The sequence below is a fragment of the Petaurus breviceps genome, unplaced genomic scaffold, assembly GCF_028583685.1.
Source record: "Petaurus breviceps papuanus isolate PSGF00001 unplaced genomic scaffold, PetGlider_PUasm1.0 91133, whole genome shotgun sequence".
Lineage (NCBI taxonomy): Eukaryota > Metazoa > Chordata > Mammalia > Diprotodontia > Petauridae > Petaurus > Petaurus breviceps.
Window position 1 is genome coordinate 28,757,277 of NW_027187419.1, and position 22,523 is coordinate 28,779,799.

The 22,523-nt window shown below is 41.1% G+C and overlaps 1 protein-coding gene across 6 annotated transcripts in view; it reads right to left on the reverse strand.

The window, feature by feature from the left end:
• Positions 1-2,902: 2,902 nt before the first annotated feature.
• LOC138155594 (nuclear pore glycoprotein p62-like) overlaps positions 2,903-22,523 on the reverse strand; it is a 38,174-nt gene continuing 18,553 nt past the window's right edge. For 2 of the 6 annotated variants that reach the window (XM_069080885.1, XM_069080886.1), the window contains 3 exons: positions 22,027-22,124; positions 12,771-13,025; positions 2,903-11,612 (listed from right to left, as the gene is read on the reverse strand). In XM_069080885.1, coding sequence (XP_068936986.1) covers positions 10,888-11,511 — 624 coding nt within the window. In that variant the 5' untranslated portion in view covers positions 11,512-11,612; positions 12,771-13,025; positions 22,027-22,124 and the 3' untranslated portion in view covers positions 2,903-10,887. The remainder of the gene's footprint in view (positions 11,613-12,770; positions 13,026-22,026; positions 22,125-22,523) is intronic. The other 4 variants (XM_069080888.1, XM_069080889.1, XM_069080887.1 and 1 more) reach the window with 3 other exon arrangements.

A 22,523-nucleotide genomic window follows, 5' to 3' on the forward strand; every position in this document is an offset into this window, starting at 1 on the left:
TGACTTAGATCTTCTACTGAATTTCCATTCCCTTGACAGAGGTCATCCCTGGACCCTCCTGCATACTGTAAGCCTCAGCTCTCCTCTCTCCTGCTATAATCAACAGTGTGTGTTCTACATGGGGGGATATTTGCAGCAGAGGCCCCTTCATCCTAACATTCTGTTCTAATTAGAACCTGGGGATCTTCTGACTGCCAGCTTCTCCATATACCTTCCCTGCTCAATGTCTAACAATTTCCTACCCCTGTTCCTCTAATCCCTGTGCTCAGGAATATCCTCTACCCTGGTTGCTATTGTTCAGTTATGTCTGCCTCTTCATGACCCTGTTTGGGGTTTTCTTGTCAAAGATGTTGGAGTGGTTTGCCATTTCCTTCTCCAGTGGTTAAGTGACTTGCCTAGTGTCACACAGCTAATGAGTACCTGAGGCCAGATTTGAATTCAGGTCTTCCTGACTCCAGACCTAGTACTCTGTTCACTGAGCCACCTAGCTGCCTCTCTAATGGTTATTTCCAACTTTTTTTCCCCTCCCCTCAGGTTTTCAATTCTACCTATAAACCCTCTCTTTCAGCAAATGACTTTGCTTACTAAGAGGATCAAGTCATCCATCATGAACTCATTCACCTCTTCTTTTCTGTACCTAAAAACCCTTCTGTGTCTTTCCATATCCCCTTTTCCTATATACTCCTTTCTCTGCGGAAGAGTTGGTCAAGATTCTGTTTCTTGTGGGTATTTGCAATTTAGATCATTCTCTCTCCCCTCTCCCCTCTCTGTCTTCTTCAATTTCTCCCCATCTAATGGTTCATTCATTGTTGCTTACATTCTTGAATCTTCTCTCTCCTTAAAATAACCTTCCTTTGACCCTGTGTACATTTAAGCTATTATCTCCTCTCTGTCCTCCATTTAACCAATAAACTCACAGAAAGATTGATCTGTGCTGCTTCCACATCCTTACCAACCATTTACTCCTTAACCTCTTACAATCTAGCTTCCAACCTCACTATGGTACTGAAACTTCCCTCTCAAATAATTCTTATTGGCTAAATCTGATGACTTTTTCTCAGCCTTTCCTTTCTTTGAAATTTTGGCATCTCCTGACACTAACTGACCCCCTTCTCATTCCTCTCTGTTACACCCCTCCCACCCCCCCACCCCCACACACACTCCTTGGCTTTGTCATACTGCTCTGTCTTGGTTCTCTTTTGTTGGACTTCTCAATATCCTCCTTTCAGGATACATTCTTTCTTGCCAAGTGTGGCAACGCTTCAGAGTGCTATCCTAGACCTCCTCTTCTCTTTGAACATTTCTTCTTGCTTGATCTTATCTGTTCACATTTTCATTCCTACACAGATGACTCTTATTATCTGCCATCTAGTTCCCATCTCTCCCCTAATATCCACTCCTTCATTTGTCAACCTGCTCTCCATGTGTCTACACCTAGATGTCCTGCAAGCCTCTCATATTCAACATGTATGAACTTATCTTTCCTACAACACTCCTCCAACCCAACTTCTGCTTTCCCTTTATGGCACTACCATTCTTCCATCACCTTTCCCTAAAACTCAGTCATCTTTGTCTCTTTCCTCTCATTCCCCTTCCCCTTCTGATCAGTTGCCAAGTCTGAATGGTGTGACTTCCACAATATCTCTTGAAATTATCATCTCTTCTCCACTCATTCTGTCACCACTGTAGTTCAAGCCCTCAGCACTTGTCATCTGAACCACTGTGACATATGACTTCTAGCTGGTTTCCTTGCCTTTACTTTCACCCAAAGGTGTGATGGTAAATGTTTAACAACCAGTTCTGCCTTGCCTCTCCCCCCGCCAATGTACCCATTAAGCACTTTTAAACTTAACCTACATTAAGTATATTAAATTCTATGTTAAGTTATCTATGATTTCTCTATCACTTTCTTAAGTCTAGATATTTGACAAAACAATAAATCAAGCCCTGATTTGTCATGTTTGTCAATTTCTGAGGTGGAAATGCTCACACTTAAAATTTAACAACCAGCTTCCCCTAGCCAGTAAGAACTGGCTCTGGCTCCAGCACGCCTCTGCAAGTCTCGCCCCTCTACAATAGAGCTGCCAAACTAATACTCTAAATGCACATGTCGCTCCTCTGCTTGTGTTTCAATAGCTCATAACTGTGGGATCAAAACATGAACTCCTTTGTCTAACACTGATGCCCTTCCAGGACTGACTGACTCCAGGATGATTTCCCTCATTCTACTTCCCATGCCAGACACAAGCTGGAGTTTCCCATACTGGCCTGTGCTCTTCCCCCTTTCTCCATTTCCATTCCTCTCTTCCTTACCTGGGGTGTACCCTCTCTTCATTTCTTCCTCCTGACATCTTTCCCATGGAGGGCAAGCTCAGGTACCACTTTCCCCATGAAGCTGTCTCAGGCATCCCTGAAGCTCAAAGGAACCTCTTCCTCCTCAATACTCTTAAATAACTTAGTCCAGACATCACTTTCCCCCCTATAATATGCTGCCTCATTTACATCTGTATTAAACATTAGACTCATTCTTTGATAGAAGGTAGCAGGGCAGGGACTAGACTTGTAACTTTATTGGTATAGGGAGCTCCCTTTACTAATGAGGTCTGCAAATTCTCTAAAACTTACAATTTGGAGAATTGCCTAGATCCCTTTGAAGTTAAGTGACTTGACCGAGGTCATTCAGTATATGTCAGAGATGGAACTTGAACTCATTCTTTCTGACTTCAAGGCCAGTTCTCTCTCCACTGTACCAAACTGCCTCTCCTCTAATAGAATGCCTTATGTAACAATATCTTTAAATTTCAATGCCTAAAGCAGTTCCACACACAGAGTAGGAGCTTACTAAGTCCTTTACTGGGTTAAAAATGAATATATGTGAAAGTATCTTGTGAACAAGAAAGTTCTATAGAAATATGATTTATTAACATTTAGGTTCTAAAACACAAGGAACTAAGAGATACCATCTCAGTCCTCTGAAGAGCTGTCTGAACGACGAACACATGAAGAAAGGTAGTGATTCTTCCTTCTTGTCACATTCCTGGAGGCCTACCCCACCCAAGTTCCCTAATTTCAAGCACAGTTGAAAAGCTACTTGGCTAGATGCCCTGGAGAGAAAGAAAGCTGGACTTGCCCCCTCACTTAGTTCTGCCCTATCTCCCTGTGTGAACATGTTTGAGTCAATACACTGCTTTGCTTTCCTTAGTTTCATAATACTTAAAATGGGGCTAATAATACTCAACATCCATTGGCCTCAAAGAATGGTTAAGAATTAATGAGTCTCAGGAAAGGCTTTGAGCTCAGGGGATGAAAGGTGAGGTGTGGTTATCAAGAGACAAGAAGCACCACCACTGAATCTTGTTTTCAGCTTTTTGCTATGTCAGTGGTGACGGAGAAGTCTCAAAAGCTTATTCAAAATGATTAACTTAAAAGTTTAAAATTCAGGCAATTGAGTTGTTTGGTGATTGCATACATTTCTTAAAAATTAGGTAGTTTGCTTGAATTCAACTTTTTACTTTTTTTTTTAATTATCAGGATGCCCAAAAGAAGATGAGTTATAAAGAATAGAGCTGTAATCCAGCCAAACTATAGATGGGATGGACCAGATATACCCACCCCTTCTGTCTAGTATTGAAAGGAAGGATCACTTTTTGAAGGAAAAGGTAGCTCAGCTGTGGAAAGCCAAGCACACAAATACACTGTTGTTATAGTTATGCCTAGGTCCCAATTTGTCCTGTGAAGTTTAGATTCAAAGGGCCACACTTGAGGACCTAGAGGCATACATGTGGCCTCGAGATCATAGGTTCCCCACCCCTGAATCATTCTGGAAAACAATTTTAAAGTATGCTTAAAAATAACAAAAAGGTCTATGCCCTTTAGCCCAGAAATTCCACTGTAAGGAGGTTGGAAAAATCCCAAAATTTTTACAGCAATATTTGGGGGTGGGATGAGGGGGTGGGTGGGGGTGGTAGCAGCAAACAAAGTAGGCTCCAATAGATTGGCAAATGACTAAGCTAAAGTTGTGTTACATGAAAGTAATGGAATATGATTGTGCCATAAGAAACAATTAATACAAAGAATTCAGAGAAGCATACTTGGAAAGACTTAAATGAACTGATGTAAAGTGAAATAAAGTGAAAAGAGAATATATAAATATAGGAGGAATAACATGGGAATAAAGGGAAAAAATAAAGATGAAGACTCCAGCAATATGACAAAAACAATATATAACAACAACAAAAAGAAACACATGCTGTATAATTGCCATGACCAAGTTGGTCCTAAAGGAGAAACTTAAAAAATTGTAAAGTGGGGAAATATGTGTATGGAATATTGAATATACTTCTTGACTCTGTAGGTCAGTTTTGCTGAACTGTTTTTTTTTTCTTTCTTATTTATTTGTTGTTACAAGAGATGGCACTGTGGATAGGGAAGGGAGAAAACATGTTTGGAGATAAAGAAAATGTAAAAACAAAAGATTATAATACATTCTAAAAATAAATCTACATGGATTGATGAGGTCCCTATGTATCCACATCAATCTCTTTAGCCAGCACCTTCTTCCCATCTTAAATTAAAATATTTTTCTTCATATCTACAGAATTTCATCCTTGAGAACAGTCCATCTCTCCCAGCTTCCTCTATAGAATTTTGGGCTATAGAATTCTACCTTCCACCATAATCAGGGATGCATGGCAGACTCTGGCTGACTTTCCTTTTCTTCTCTATTGCAAATTCTAAGATGGAGTGGTCATTTACTCACAAGGTTCTCCTCATTTAGACCCAAATATCCAGTTCCTTTTTATTGGTGAGAATCAGGCATAAAATGGAAGTTCCCTTTGTTGGTTTCTGCACATTTCAAAAAATAACATAACCATTAAGGCAAGTCAGGAAATTATGAACTGTCCTGTTTTTAGTAGAGAGAGTTCTAGCAGATGTCTGGATAAGTGAAATTCCCTATTACTATCTTCTCAGAGCTCCAAGATAGGGCTATGATCTGTTTCCCAGGCATCCCATCCATCTTCTCTGTCCAGGTGATCTACACTGATATATTTCCACTTCTGATCTTCAACTGAATGGCTTTTACTGTGCATTTCCTGCTCTGATTCCTAGATTTCCCTTTGTGAATGAATATTATCTTCTTAATACAGAGCTCTTCCCTGCACTTGACCTCCCATGGCACTTACTACCTTTTCCCTTTATTCCTTTCGAAAAAGGTGCTTGCTTGAATTGGGATCTCCAATTCAATCCAACAACGAATTCAACAAATGTGCATTATTTATTTTGAATGTTAAATGAAAGAAACTATATTCAGATCTGAGAATACAGACAAAAACAAAAATCGCTACCCCCAATGATCTCACATCTGAGGGGATCTTATATCTTACATCTGAGAGGATCTTACATCTAAGGGATACAACAGGAAAACAGAGAAGTAAATACAAGATAATTTGAGTAGGAAGAGTGTACCCATAACTGAAGAGTTCAGGGAATCCTTTGCATAGGCTCTATTTTTGGTAACAAAGGAAGCTAAAGATGCTAAAAGGGTGGGGGAGGGGAGAGAGAAGGGAACAAGCATTTATTAAGTGCCTACTATTTCTATATTATCTTCACAACTACCCCCGAGAAGTAGGGGCTATTAGTGTCCCCATTTTATGGTTAGGGAAACTGAGGTAGCCAGAGGTTAAGTGACTAGCTCAGGGTCACACAAATAATAAATGTCTTGACTGGATTTGAAATCAATACTCTAAGAGGTACAGGTGAGAAAGAAATATATTCCAGATAGAGAAGATAACTTAAGTGGGGACAAAGAAGCAAGAAATGGAACCCTGAGGTCAGGTAACAATGGAAAGTAGGCCAGTTTGGTGGAATGAAAAAGGGAAATAATGTGAAGTAAGTTTGAAAGAGTCAGCTAGAGCCAGATTAGGAAGGGCCTTAAATGAGTTTATATCTTAGAGGCAATAGGGAGCTCTGAAGATTTTTGAGCAGGGAAATGACATTTAGAACTATGATTTAATAAGATTGCTTTGGCAGGATAGATTAAAGGGAGACACTTGAGAATTAAATCAATTATAGTACCTATTCCAATAATTCAAGATGGGATGGGACATGGGCTAGGGAGAGACGGGAGATATTAAGTTCTGTTTTGGATACAATCATAGAATCTTTTTTTTTGTTTTACTTTTTGGAGGGGAGAGGGGAGGGCAATTGGGGTTAAGTGACTTGTCCAAGGTCACATGGCTAGTTTTTTTAAATGTTAAGTGTCTTAGGTCGGATTTGAACTCAGGTCCTCTTGACTCCAGGGCCGGTGCTCTATTCACTGTGCCGCCTAGCTGCCCCAACAATCATAGAATCTTAGAACTGAGCTGGACTTGTTTGTGAATCTGTGTGAAGAGGTCAGAATGAGAGAACCAGAGCAGGAAAGGACCTCAGTGGGCTTGCTAGGTCTCCAGTTAGTGAAAGCAAAAGTCTCTCCACTAAATGCCCTCTTGGAGTCCCTCCTCTCTACCTCCAACCAACTCTTTTCCCACTTCCCTCTATATGCTCAGGTTCTGTCTCCTAGAGTCAGGACCAATCTCTTCTACCTTCATGAAATCCTGTAGCATCTATCATTCAGTTGTTCAGTAGTACCTCATTCTTCAGGATCCCATGAACCATAGCATGCCAATACTACCCATGACTGTGTTTTTTGTTGTTATTTTTTGAGGGGCGACTCAACTCTCACTTCTGGTTCCAGGAAGCTGTAGCATGCACAGTGGCCACAACTCAGTAAACTATCTCAGCAGACAGGCTAAACCAGGATAAGGGTAATCAATGGGTCACAAACATGTCAGTAAGTCAGGGAGCTCTCTACTCAAGCATGTGAAAACTTCCCTGGACAGAGGACAGATGAAAACAATCTTCTAATGGCCATGAAGGCAGCCGAAGCAGGTGCTAGGAAGCACTCAGCTTGGTCAAATATCAAAGACACCAAAATCTTCCTAGGACATCACCAGTTGTCCTTTCATACTGCCACTGGTCTTTGATGACTCGAACAAAAAGTGAGGCTGACAATTTTGTGCCTCTCTTAAATCCTATTTACAGGAGTCAAATCATCACCCTATGATGTCACTGGTCCTCATTGAAAACGAAGGACAAAAACCAATCTTCATCACTGCTAGTGATTGAAGGGAAAGGTCTTCTGAAGAGAGAGATTTAGGAAGTGAACAACCATTGTGGAACTCAGCTCCTGTACAAGCAGAACTCAAAGGGTTAGGTTAAGAGGAAGAAGAAATTAAATAGTAGAACTTTCCAGGCATGAGGGACAGAGAAAATGCCTGAAAGTCAAGGGACGGAGAGTCTTGCTTGGAACAGCAAGGAGGTCAGTGTTGCTGGATTAAAGAGTATATATGGAGGGGAATGAGGTCTAAGAAGAGGGTTAAGATAGGAAAGGGTCAAATAATGAAGGGCTTTGAAATTCAAACAGGGTCCTGGAGGTAACAGAGAGTCATTGGAGTTTGTCAAATGAAACAGTAACATGGTCAGACCTGTACTTTAGGAAAATCATTCTGACAGTTGAGAGACTTGAAGCAGGGAGATCAACAAGGCAGCTACTCAGTCTAGGAGGGGATGAGGACTTGTACCATTATGGTGGCAGTATGAGAGGGGAGAAAGGGGAATATAGGTGAGATATAGCAAAGATGGAATCAACAGGATTTGGACTTGGGGGCAGCAAAAAGAGAGAGAAGTGGAGAATGACACCTAGGTTTTGAGCCTAGGTGACCGGGAGGATGATGGTGCCCTCTATAGTAATAGGGTAGTTAGGAAAAAAGGAGTACATGAAAAAGGTAATGAGTTCTGTCTGGGACATGTCAAGTTTAAGATATTTATGAGATTTACTGTTCAAGATATGAGCTGAAATAGCTGTTCAAGAACCAAGAGATGTTGTAGATACTACCAGTCCATGAAGAGAACTTTTGTTAGGAAATTCTGGTACCAGAAGCCCTTATCAGCTCCTCAGGCTTCTTCATCCCCTATAGTGAGTACATCAAGTATCTACCATTGGAAGTAGCAGAAAGAGCATCAGACCACAGAGATCTCTCCATCATTCTACAGATATCCACAGAGATCTCTGATTCATCAACGAGGGAGAAAACAGGACCAATATTTCATTGTCTAATTTAAATGAATTATACAAGTGAGTCAGGTTATCTTAGTTGGACCAAAGGACTAGGGCTTGCCAGTTGAAACAGGTTAGTCAAAATGTTTTAATAGATGCCTCTGTGGCCCTTCTCTGTGTTAACAGGATAGAATATTAACCAACAAAAGAGTGGAAATTTTGTTGACTTGCCCAAAGGCATACTGACCCAGGCTATCTCTTTGTAACACTGTCCTGAAGAAGGAGTAAAAGATGGCAGTAGTAGCCGTGCACAAAAGCAATGGGCATCAGACAAAGGACAAAAATACTCTATAAAGCAATGGCAATGGCAGCATGATGGAGGAGCTCTACTTCAAGACAGGAACCATGCCAACCAGAACCAAGGAGTACCAATGCACAAACTTACTGTATGAAAGAAGAAACTCAGAACTTGACCTTCAGTGGTACTATAAGCAAAATGGATTGTGCAGACCTAGGGAACAGATATTGATTCTTTAGCAGAGTGCTTTTTCTGTTTAAGAGGGGGCCTTAACCTTGTGAGGCAGCTAGGTGGATAGAGCACTGGGCTTGAAATCAGGAAGACTCATCTTCATGAGTTCAAATCCAGTTTCAGATACTTATTGGCTTTGTGACCCTGGACAAGTCATTTAAGCCTGCATGCCTCAGTTTCCTCATTTGCAAAATGAGCTGAAGAAGGAAATAGCAAACTACTCCAGGATATTTGACAAGAAACTCCAAATGGTGGTTCTATAAGTCTGGAAGAACTTTCTGGGTCCCTGGGGAATGTGGGTGATACCAAAGGAGAACATTTTCTGGATTGTCTGTCAGCTCAAATACAAGTCCATCCTAAAGTCTTTGTTGTGTGTTTATAAAACTTGGTCTGTGCTCCATGTCTTTGTAGCCTCAGTTGCTTTCAAAAGGAACTGAACACCCCTAGGGAAAAGCTAGAAATTAGTCAAATTCAGATATTCCTGAGAAGCTGAGGATAACTATGAATCCAAGAGTATTAATTATTGAGGAACCTTCAAGACATGAACTTGGATCCGTGTAAATCAAGAACTTTGATAATTGTCTACATTGTCAAAGGATCCATGATTTCATGGATGTGAATACTCCATCCAGGTATACCAAGTACAACCCATCAGTTTCTTCTCATCCCATTCATTTCTTGTCTGTGTCTTCCTCACAAAATCATCCACTACCTCCACTTAATGCACTAGAAGGCTTCTTCTAGGTCTTCTATGTGAGTATCAATGTCATTATCAATATGTGAGCAACCCAACTATTCCAATCATAATTTTCCTGATATTCCTTATTCTACTTCTTGCATGCAAGTGATCCTTGGTTATGTGCTTCGGCCTATGTGATCCTATTTCTACATCTCTTGAATCTCTTCATCACCTACCATGTGTCTCTGGATTGCACTGGGGAAACTGTGTAGCACTTTTGACAAACTCAAGCTGCTGTCTGACACAAATGTCCTTCCAGTGACATCATTTGCCTGTGAATCACGTAATTCCCACAGCCTCTAAAGAACTGAGATTGTAGGCAACCCAAAGAGACCTATGAAAAGGCATAAGTAGGAGCGTATTACTAGTAATTAATTAAATTATACTTAAGAGTTGAGGAAAGGAAAAAAAAATTATTGGTCATTTGTATGGTCTATCTTAAAGAGTCACTTGTAACCAGGAAGCTTGATGGACCTGAAGTTCAAGAAACTTTGGGTAAATAACTGTAATAAGGAATGGGGTAAATAACCCAGCTTTTAGATTTCCATGCAGGTGGCTGGGACTTGGGGTGACATTTATGCATTATCCAGTAGCAGTTACATATATGGAAAGACAAATGGCTTTCATCTTGTCCCCTTCTCCACCCAATCACCTTGTGCTAGCAAGCACAGGATTGAAAGCTAGAAGGGAATTTAGAGTGTACTGGATCGGACACCCTCATTTGAAGAGATAAGAATTTCACATTCCAGAATACGTACCCCCCACCCATTCACCCACCCCCTCACCTGGGTTCCTCAATTCTACTCTTAAGGGACCAGGAGGCAATGTGTTGTTACTGGAAAGAGCACTGAGTCACAAGACCTAACTCCAAGTTCTTGCTCTGACAATGACCCTGGGCAAGTTGCTTATTCTTTCTGATTCTTAGCTTCCTCTGTTAAAACAGCGATAATGGTAATTATCATACTACCTACCTCACAAGAATATTGTGAAAAGTACTATAGAATTGAAAAGTGCTATTGCAGCACAGGTTATTATTACCCTGATCACTAAGTAACCCTAGGTATGAGTTGGCTTGGGGGGAGGGGGCGGTCAATCGGGGAAGGACTCAGTCAATCCTGGCCCAGAGTTTGGAAGGGGCAGCCTCAATGTGGCTTGCAGACAGATACACACCAGAGCCTAAGACACACCATTAAAAATTTTCAGGATCTTCTAGAATCATATTATGAAATATCATAATGTTCAGCTGTCACTGAGACTGCAACCTTTTTTTTAAAGACTTCATAAAGCATCAAGCAATTTAATGAGCATAAAGAGATTCACAAAACTTTGATAAAACTAATGCAAATTCTGGCATAGTTTCTTCTTACCACCATAAAGGTTTAGAACGGAGAAAAATCCCCACAAACTTTACTGTAACAAAAAATAACTACAGTAGATAACTATGTTTTAGTCAAGTTTATCCCCTAGGACCTTTTATATAAAGGTTAGGTAATGAGTAACACTATCCAAGAGGTCTTGGGGCATTTAATCAAACGCAATCCGGTAGCTACGTTCCTGCTCCTTGCGACGACTCTCGAAAACCTTTGACACCTCTTCCACCTTCTGCTGCAACAAGACTGAATTCTGATCAATCCACTGAAGTGAATCCATATGTGCATTCAAGATTTTACAGATCTGCTGCAGTGGGTCATTGGTGTCTGGAGGCCCTCCGGACATATTCAGGTGCTCAGTGACGTCCTTGAGATCTTGGGCCATGCTCTTCAGCTGAGCATCTATATTCTCTGCCAGTTTATAAGTTTTCTCTCGCTCCTCATCTGCATGCTGCAGGTAGATGGTTCCACTCTGCTCCTTCATGGCCTCCTCTAGAGGAGCCAGCAGATCTTCCAGTTCTTTCTGCTGTGACAGGATAAAGTCTAATTCTTGGTCCAACCTTTTCTGATCCAGCTTTACTTTCTCTGCTTCTCTGTGTAAAGAAGTGATCTTCTCACCATTCTCAATTAAGGTCCGGTCCCAAGCATTCACCTGGGTGGCCTGCTGAAGGAAGTGTTTTTCTTGGTCCTCCAGTTCAAGACTCCATTTATTGATCAGACTTTCCAGCTGAGCATAAGTTGTCACAGGGGTATGGGATGGGGGAGTCTCTTGATCCATTGTGGGCCTCAGAATTGTGGTAGCTGAGGGCTAAGTAGCACAGGGGGAAGGGATGATGCTGATGCCAGGTATCGTCAGTGGCTTCAGATTCAAGGCAAAACCTGAGGAGGAAAATGAAGTTGTAGTAGTGGTAAGTGGAATTGGTACACTTGTGGAGCCAAGCGGCTTTAGTGGGTTAAATACTTTCAGGATTTGCTAGCACTATACTGGGAAATAACACAATGTTCAGCTCTCACTGAGATTCTAGCCTTTCCTCAAATTTAGTCCATGGACATCCCCAAGTAGAGAAACTTTTCTTCTTCATTCAAAATTTCTTTTCTTAGTCTCACCCTCTCACAACTGCAAACTGCCCAAGGTTTACCCCTTCTACAAAGGAGCTGCCACTCAGTACAGAAGCATAGAGACCAAAGACGAGAGAAAAGAGTGGCCAGGGCCACATTCAAATTCAAGTGGCAAGACTCCAAGCATCTGTTCCATGGCTGGCACTCACCACTTGTTTTGCATAGGGAACAGAGTCCATATGTAGGTCATTTTTTTCCCTTTCAGTACCCAGGCCTTGAGGAGATGCAGTCTATCTGTCCCTATTGGATTTCAAAACTGTCCTTGATCCACTTAGAGTGAATCATACTCTGGCTCCAAAGAACTCTGTAAGACAGCACCCTGATTTACAGAGCAGGATAAAAATCTAGCTAATTAATATAGATTTCATGGCATTCCAGGCATGGATCTGTTACATTCAATTTAACAAAACAAAAAATACTTAGTTGACTCAAGGTGATGCCTTGGATGAAAAAATATGAGAACTGACACCCTTCTTTCCTAAACCTTTCTCACAGGGTTAGTCCAAGTTTAAAGCCAAGATTCTAATAGCCTGAAATATTTGCCACTCTGTCCCTGTCCATTCTCAGTTTCCCTTTGGAGCTAAAAGTATAGACATGCTGACAGGCGGCTCTTCTTACAAGGCTTCCTCTCATTCCTAGAAGACAGACTTAGAAGAAGTTGGCTTGGTAACCAAAAAACTGAAGGTATCAAATGCAAGAATGTATTACCAGTTTGCAATTAGGCATGCAAATGGGGAGGGCAATGGAGGAGGGAAAGTTGGAAGATGAAGATAGAGCTGGGTGGGGCCTAAGATAAAGGAATTCCAGAGATAATCCCAAAATCTAATTTTAGCAGACAGTCATCCCTTCCCCTTTCTCCCAGAAGTCTTTTATTAAAATTGATGAAGAGTGAAACTGACTGCTTGTGGATTAACCTACTCTTTTATCTGGATTCCCTTCTGGTGACTGGTTGTTCAGTTGTGTCTGACTCTTCATGACCCTATTTGGGGGTTTTCTTGGCAAAGATACTGCAGTGGTTTGTCATTTCCTTCTCCAGCTCATTATACAGATGAGGAAACTGAGGCAAACAGCACTGAGTTACTTGCCAAGGGCCCAATAGGAAGATGAGTCTTCCAGACTCCAAGCCTGGCACTCTATGCACTGTCACCAAGCTGCCCAACAGCAACAACAAAGCTGAAAGAAGAAGGAAAAAAAATATTAGAAACAGGAATAATCAATAAGTTGGACGGTTTAGAGACTATCTTAACAATACGATAATAATCAGGCAGCAGGTGGTATAGCAGGTAGACAGCTGGGCCTGAAGTCAGGAAGACTCATCTTTCTGAGTTCAAATCTGATCTTAGACATTACTAACCATGTGACCCTGGACAAGTCACTTAACCCTGTTTGCCTCAGTTTCTCATCTATAAAATGTACTAGAGAAGGAAATGGCAAACCACTAGTATCTTTGTCAAGAAAACCCCCAAACTCACCAAGAGTCAGACATGACTGAAATGACTGCACAACAACATTAGAGGTTGCTGTTTGTCCTTCGTTCTTGAAGGTGGACGTGACATCAGGGAGGTGATTAGAACCAGTAGACTATAAACTCCATGAAGATGAGGACTTTGCCCCAGAGTTCTTTTCCCACACCTTAGCAGATACTTAATAGTTACTTGTTTGAATTATACAGAAATGAACCTTTTTACCTTCAAGATGTTTCCCTATCCTCCTTAAATTTCAATTTTCTCCTGACTTCACTTACCTCCCTCTAGGGCCTGAACCCAGTTTATCAGTCATTTCACCAATAAGCTCTCTACCACCCTGAAACCTCATACTCTCCTGACTCTGACAATTCCACTGATAATTCTGTCCTTGGTTTCCTGGCTTTCTGGCATAGGCATTAACTTTCAGTAGGGCAGCTAGGCTGTCCAGTGAAGAGAACTAGAGCCAGGAAGACTCATCTTCCTGAATTCAAATGTGGCCTCCGACACTTACTGTGGGACACTGGGCAAAGTCAATTCACCCTGTTTACCTCAGTTTCCTCATCTGTAAAATACGCTAGAGAAGAAAATGGTAAATTACGCTAGTATCTCTGCCAAGAAACCCCCAAATTGGGTCATGAAGAGTTAGACACAGCTGAAAAACAACTCAACAATGACACTAACTTCAATGCTAAGTTGTTTTACACAAAAGATGTTTAAGCTAATAATTTTTTTTATTGTTTTGAAGCAACTATCTATGTCCGTTACATTTTCACATGAATATGTTTGTTTGGTTTATAGCAATCACCACAGAGTCTGCTCAGTTCACTGCTGGGGAGCTGAACCTTGCTGAAGAATGCCATTCTATGGATGGTATCCCAAGTTCATAACATTGAAATCATTCTTGACTCTTCCCACTTCCTCAATTTCCACATCAAGTCACAGGATCACTGATTTAGAGTTGGAGGGAACCTCTGAGGTCAACTAATCCAAGCCTCTCATTTTTCCAGGGGCCCAGAGTGGTTAAGAGGCTTGTGCAAAGTCACACAGTTTTTAAGTGATGAAGGCAGGATTTGACTATTTGGAGTTTTCAGACTCCAGAACCAGCTTCCCCTCCCCCTGCTCACCCTGATCACAATGTCTCTCAGTAGATAGCCAAGTCTTTTCAACCCTACCTGTATAACATCCCTTACATACACCTCTTCCCTCCATTAAAATAACCTTCACCCTTGTTCAGGACTCTAACATGGACTATTTACAATAAATTAATTGGTCTCCTAACTCCAAACTCTTCTCTCTCCAATCCATCTTCTACAGAGATGCCAAATTCTTATTCCCAAAACACACATCTGACCATATGTTCTATTAAGCCTGAAAGTGAGGGGAGGATCCTGCAGCAAGGGGCACAGAGTTCATTTGTCAGCTCTTGCTTTCTACCAGTGGGTTTATAGCACCATACTTCCCCATGGTAAGTGCAGCTTCTGACAAATTAAATCTTAGCCCAGCTTACACTTTAAGGAAGGGAACCACAAGGGGCTTCCTGGTTAGGTCAGGGTAAACAAGCCTAGTTCTTTCTCGATACTCACTGGGAAAGATCACACTGGCAGCAAGCATGGAACAATGCATCAATCATGCTTTAATAAGGCACAGAGAGTACAAAAGCAGATTGCTCAGGGACAGAGAAGGGAATGGGCTGGGAGAGGGAGGCAGATAGTGAGGGAAATAGATGGGGAAGTGAGAGGGCCATATAACTTGGGAGAAGACTCAGGAGCACTCTGGCAGAATGGATCCACAGCACTTGGAGGAGTGCTCAAGGGGCAGGGTTTGGGGGGTTCTATTCTTATAAGGCTCTAGGAGGAAGGGGACAACTAAGACTTAACCACATCACCTTAGCCTCATTAACATCTTGTTTTGATTTTACTGGGCATATCTATGGATTATCTGTAGCTTGCAGGCTGACAGTCTTTTTATGGGGTCTAACAGCTTCTCTTTATTTAGCACACAGAGTCTCTGGATGTGGCCTTAATTCACTTAGGAGGCAGTTTTGACCACTGGCTTCTCTGTTTTCTCCTTACAATCTTAATTACTATTTCCTATTTATTGTTACTTTATATTAGTTCTTACATGCTTATTTACCATATTACTGGTGGGGTGATGGTGGGGACCATAACAAGATACAATTTCAACACACTATAAGGTCACAGATTTAGAGTTGAAAGGGATCCCAGACGTAATCTAATCCAATCCTCTCATTTTACAAATGATGAAACTGAGGCCTAGGGAGGCTTAGTGACTCTAGGGTCCCATAGTCCAAGGTCACACAGGTAGTAAATATTAAAGATGAGATTTAAACCAAGGTCTTCTGATTCCATAGCCAATGCTTTATCTACCATAACACACTGTTTCCTAATGCCATACTCCTACTCAAAGATCTTCAATGGTCCCCAGCTGCCTTTAGGGACAAAATACAAAATCTTCAGTCAAGACATTTAAAGTCATCCACTAACTGTCCCCCATTTATATTTCCAATTATTTCCTTTTATACTACTTTACACATTCTCCATGCCAGTCAAACTGGTATTCCATCTCCATTTCTATGGTTTTGCATGTGGTCCCCCACGTACAGAATTCACTCTCTCCTTACATTTACTTTGTAGAGGCCTTTGTTTCTTTCAAAATTTATCTCCAATGCCACTTCCTGCAAGAGGCTTTTGTTGATGCCCCCCTATATTAGCATTCTCTCCCTCTTGCAATTGCTCTGTAGTATTCTGAATATACTTTCTTCTGTATACATTATTTCCCCCAAACATAACCTCCCTGAGGAATAGAATTATTTTGTCTCTGTAGCTCTGTAATGGTAATTCAAAGATCTTCCCTGCCCCTTAATAAGCCTATGTGAAAATATTCTCTGCTCCCAATAGTCTGAATGTGGTCACATGAAGCCTGTGGTGAGAAGTTTGCTGACGGGTAGGGCAGAGCCCACAGGAGAAGCTTGCTTGAGGCATGCTTGCTTTTCAGGAAGGCACAACTTTTGTTACTTTGTAGTCAAGTGGGTCATGGGGGTTGTGATGTTCTCTGACCCTGGAGAAGGCTATATATACCTCTGAGGCGAGGTTTTGCTTTGGGGCTCACTCATGGGAAGAGTTGTGTGATTTGGCCAGATGAGACTCTGGGCAGCCACTGAGCCCCCCAGCTTTAAAAACCCAAATGCTGATGCTTTTCTCTCTGGTAACTAACTATGTAAGTATGTGATAGTTAAACAGCTAGAAGCCCTATCTGTTGGTCCGCTGAATTATGTTATTTTCTCTGTCTGTATTTTTTGGTCTGCTTGTAATTTCTGTTTGTATTATCTGAAGTTCAAGGTGCTGGCTTTTTCCCCTGAACTAGGTAAATGATATGTTTGATTAAAGTAAGACTGTTAACCCTTTTTGAGTTGCTTTCCTTTAGAAAAGCAGATCAAAGAAACTGTGCTAGCAGCCATCCTGGGTATGCTAGGGTGCTTGCTCTTACAATCTCCAGCACAATAACCTGTAAACACTTAATGGATATTTGGTGAATCACAGATTTTTTTCCCTCCTTTGCACCCATATCCATTCTGTTGCTAAGTCCTGTACTTCTTCCTGCAAGATACCTTCTAGGTACAAGGAGCTGCCATAACATAGTAGAAGGAAACAATAAAGAGAGAGTCTTTGCTTCTCATGAGATAGCAGTTTCTTATCTTGCCTTCCAATCCCATTGCCACCAAGCTAATCCAGGCCCTCACTGCCTCAACCCTCAACTTCAGCAATAGCCTCCAAATTCTATTCTCTCTACACAACATTTTTTTTTCATGGACCTGGGGTCCATGAAGTTTGTTTGTTTTATGTTTTGATGACTATATTTCTGTATAACTGATTTTCTTTTTAATCCTATGGATTTTGTTTTATACATTTAAAAGCATTATTCTGAGAAGTAGTTCATGGGCTTCACCAGATTGCCAAATGTGTCTTTCACACAAAAAGTTTAAGAATCCCAGCCAGAGTGACTTTCTTCTTCAATGTTACTTCCCTATTTAAAAAAAAAATAGTAGTTTTAAAATTGTCTACCAAGGGTATAGCCTCTTTAGCTAGACTTGGGACCTCACATCACCTGACTACAATTTACCTTTCCAACTAGTCACTAGTCCAACTATTCTAAAAGCATTTTGTATATTCTTGACTTTGGGCCTTTTCACACCCTGGTTCTCTCATCTATATAAATGTAACCTATTCTTTGAAGACCAGCTCATGTCCCACCATGTCCCTGAATCACTTCCAGAAAACCCATGGTTAATCAGCTTTATATAGTATGGTTACTGATTCCAATCAATTAAGTGTTATTTAGTATCTACTATGTGCTGGGTGCTTTTCTAGGTTCTGAGGCTACAAAGACAAAAGGTGAGAGTCCTTGTCTTCAAGGAGTTCACATTCTAGCCAAAGGAGAGAACATGTCCACAGACATACATGTATACAAGATAATCTTGTAGGGAAGGCACTAGCTACTGACAGGCAATAGGAAAGACTTCTTATAGAAAGTGGTACCTGCTCTAACCCCTGAAGAAAGATGGGGATTGTAAAAGGGTGAGTTGAAGAAAGAGTGCATTCTAGACATGAGGGACAGCCAGTGCAAAGGTATGAAGATAAGAGATGGAATGTCATGTATGAGGAATTGTTAGAAAGCCAGCTTGGCTATACTGGAGTGTTTGTGAAATGGAGTAAAATTATAAAAAATGTAGGAAGGTAGGTTGGAGTCTGGTTGTGAAGGGCTACAAAAGTCAAACAGAGTTTATATTTAAACCTAGATGTAACAAAAAAGTACTGGGGTTGATTGGACAGGGGGTGGACATGGTCAGACCTGAGCATTGGGACAATCACTTTGCCATCTACGTACAAGATGGATTGGAATTCAGAGAGACTTAAGGCAAGGGCATCAATGAGGAGGACATTATAATAGCCTAGGCAAGAGGTGATTGGGATCTGGACTAGGGTGGTGGCTGTGTGAGAGGACCTATATATGAGAGATGCTGTCAGGGTAGAAAGGGCAAGATTTGGCAACTGATTGCATATATGGGTGAATGCGAATGAGGAATCAAGGATTACACAAAGGTTTCCAATCACAGAAATATCCTAATTTGGGAAGAGCCAAGTTTTTAGAGAGAAATAAGTTCTGTTTTGGGTATGTTGAGTTTGAGAAACTTACGGGACATCCATTTGGAAATGCTTGACGGATAGTTGGTGACCCAGTACTGGCAGAGAGGAGACAGTATAAGGCAGGATAAATAGATCTGGGAGTTGTCTATACTACAAATACAGTATGAATGAACTGGAATTCAGGGGGTTCTATTAACTACAGTCCACAAAGGCCCTCCTCACTCAACTCACTGCCCTTTAGAAGTCAGCAGGCTAAATCACTGCTCTTGCAAAAGTGAGAGATTTTAAAGCTGATTAGTAAAAAAATAAACTAGCAGGTGACTCTCATTTTTTATTCTGTAACCTCTTGGTGTGAATGAAAAAGCTTCCAGATTATACATGTCTCTTGGAGAATGGAGGACAGCCAGGAACAGACTGAAAACAGGGTCCCCATCCTCAAGGAACTTACAGTCTAAGAAAATAAATGAAGCCTTCGGAAACATTCTTGGTCTTATGTCAAATGATAGCTTCTAGGTCAAGACTGAGGAATCTGTTTTCTTTTCTCATTTTTACTGAGCTGAAAAGATCTCCAGGGTGCCTTCTTCAGTCTTCCACAGCAGAATCCCAAGACCTGGGTGCATGAAAACCGATAGTCCTCCAGTTTTAAAAACTAGGTGATGGAAAGGGGACTGGGGATTGCTAGATTGCTAACTCGGAACATCTTAGATCAGTGCAATCAAAACCTTCAATTACACCTGGGTGATTTAATCAACTCCCTGTCAAACACTGGCTGGAAGTCCTCTGGTACTGTACAACAATAATAATTACTGTGCCAGCTTGCAAGAAGATATCATTTCACTGAGTTAGAAAAACACATTCTGTTGACAATTACCAGCAACCAATTTATAAGCCCTGAAACAAGCAATATTTTTTAATTGCTGCCTTTGTGTGATTATTACAAAATTACTTCTGTTATGAGGTATTAAATCATCTTGGTGCTGTGGATGGAGAGACTGGGAAGATTTTAGTGTGCCTTTTTCTGATAAAGCAGGAGTCAGGGCAGATTCTGCAGAGTTGGGATTTTTTTTTAAAGCACAACAAAGTTCTCAACTACATATAAACAACTTCAAACTTGGATGAACTGATCAGTTCCAGGGATTTAGGCAGCCAAGGCAACACAGGTTTATTTCAGGCAAGTTACTTAATAAGAGATCAACTCATTCAAGTTTGCTGGGATCTTGCCATTGCTCTTTGGCTCCCCAAACTCAATTTCTGATGAATCGGAATTTGCTATTTTTCCTAAACCATTCAGGGAAGGTATTTAAGACCACATTCTGGTTTGTCTGCTTCAGTTAACTGTCCATCCATGTCACTGAGGCTTTCACTTTGAACATCTGAAAACTCCCTACTCCCAGTGCCCAGTCTTGTTCCATGTCCACATAGCAGCAATCTGACACCCTGGCAATCTCTGGCCTACTTGAGATTCTTCTCCCCTGGATGTGAAGGGATTGTGGGCTGTCCCTGGTGGCATCTTCTCTGAGTACGTCCTAGGGAGGGGCAAGTTCATGTATACCAGGCTACACACACACATACACACACAGACACACACACATACACCCTGACCCTATTTCCATGGTACAACCCACCCCCAGTATCCCTAGTGACTTTTCCCTCTCTTCAGACCCTCCTTATCAAAACCTGATCTCAGATCCCTCATTCACACTCAAGATATAAATAAGTGCTAGCACCTCTGCCAGGAATATCTGCATTTTAATAGGAACCAAAGCTTCAAGTTAATGGGATTAATTTATAGGCATAATTTTGGCATCAGGTCTGAATATTTTAAGGGTTTGAGTAAGTTGGTGTGGGGAATCATCACAGTTGAAGAAGATCATAGATTTAGAGCCAAAAGGGACCTCAAAGATCATCTAGTCTAACCCTTTCATGTTGCAAATGAGGAAACTGAGGCCAACAGTGGTTGACTCCAAACCTAATGTTCTTTCAGTCCCTGTGGTACAGTGAAAAAACATTGCCATTGCTATCAATTACTACCAGCATGATCCTGAGGTCTTCACTGCCCCCTCTTAGTCATGGCAGGTCCTGATAATACTGGGACATTAATCAGGGGCATCCTCTAGCATTAACAGGTTACTTGGTATAGTTGATAGAGTACTGGGTTTAGAATGAGTAAAATCCTGCTTTAAGCACTCATTAGCTGTAGGACCCTAGGCAAGTAATTTAATTTCTTTCAGATTCAATTTCCTTATCAAGATTAAAAAAAAATTATCAGTCTCTGAGGATTGATGCAGGAATCAAATGAGATAATATGTTTGAAGCATCCTGCAATCTTAAAACACTATATACATGTTGGTATATTATTTTTTTATAGAATGACAGGTAGTCTGGTACAGTGGAGAGAGAACTGGCCTGAGAGTCAGGAAGACCTAGGTTGAACTCCCTCCTCTGACACATCCTGGCTGTGTGATATGGGTCAAGTTACTTGAATTTTCAGTGTTCTGGGAAATTCTGGCTATGTGTTGAAGAGAAAGTGCCTACCTGTATTGGTAGAGGGAGTTTCCTCTTCCAGGGATTATGTCTATCAATGACATCAGGGGTCCTGGTTCTATTCCTATATTAACGTTATTGTTCTCTTTGTTGTTTCCATTGCTATTATAAAAGCAGCTCCAAAAGGCTGTTACAAGTGATAGACAGTATGTGGCTACTGTGACCCAAACTATCATCAACCACAACCACCCGTCCCTGGTCACACGGTCTCTGCTTCAAAAGAGCTGGTAAAGATGTCCCACAATATCTTTTAGAATCTTCTCTCCCTCTTTAAACAAGGTCATTGGTGGATGTTGTTCCTGTAAACTAAATCCCATCCATTCACCCAAACATTTGTTAAGCATTTGTAGGCAAAGTGTTATGCTAGCCCCCAGGGATGGCTGTCCAATATAGTGCCTTCTCATTCTTCCAAAAGAAGGAGGAGAAGAAGATAACTTCTATCACTAGTAGAAGCATATTCAGTCTTCCTAGTTTTAAAATGCAGAAGACAAGCTGAAGGGAAGCAAACTTCTACCTGGCCACCTGATACCCTGTGGGAACCTTACCTTTGATCTCCCTTTCATGGGATGTGTTATTTGATTCAATCTTAAATTGCTATTTACATGAACTATTCATGAGCTCCTTCTACTTCTCAGTCCTTGACCCTATTTGGTTAACTCCACATTAACCTTATCACTACACTTTGAACAAGTTTATTGCTCTTGTCCCACAACATTTCACTGGTTCTTGGCCTAAGATTCTGTATGTTCTGAATGTAAATTCCTGGAAAGAATGGCTTATTTCATCCTTTGTATTTACTTCCCCAGGGCCTTGCACATAGTAAGTGTTCAATAAACATTTGCTGATTGTGGGTCTCTACCAACTTGTGTCATGAAACCTAACTCTTCACCCCCTTGATAACTCATGTAGAACTCCCATGTGCCTTGTGCTACAAGTTTGGCTTATATGACAATAGTACAGCTGGGATAGATTCAAAGGTAACTAAGGCATAAATTGTACCTCATGGACTTTAAAATCTAGAGCGCAAGTGAAGAGACCACCCTCTTGATATCATTGGTCCTCTTCGAGAATGAAGGATGAACAACAACAACAACAATCTGAAAAGATAAACACAATGCACCATTAAGCTCTGCACGGTTAACTACTGTCAATGATCGTTTCCTTAATTTAGTCTGGTTCTGGCCCCACACTTGAGTAGAACGCTCTTTGTAACTGTCGTAGAGCATTATTGGTCTATAGCTATGATGTCAAACACAAATAGAAATGGGGGCTACATAAGAATCCTTGTGGGCCACATACTACTGACTTAGAGAACTGCACATTCTTTTTTTATTATTATTGCTATATCAATAACTATAATCAGAGAGGAACTCTATCTTTACCTGGTTCTGGAAGCACTTGGGAATGTCATGGGCAGTCTGCAACTGAGGCTGTAAGTTTGACATCTCTAGTCTAAGGTATCAAAAGCACTAATTAAAGATAAATCATTGTCATTA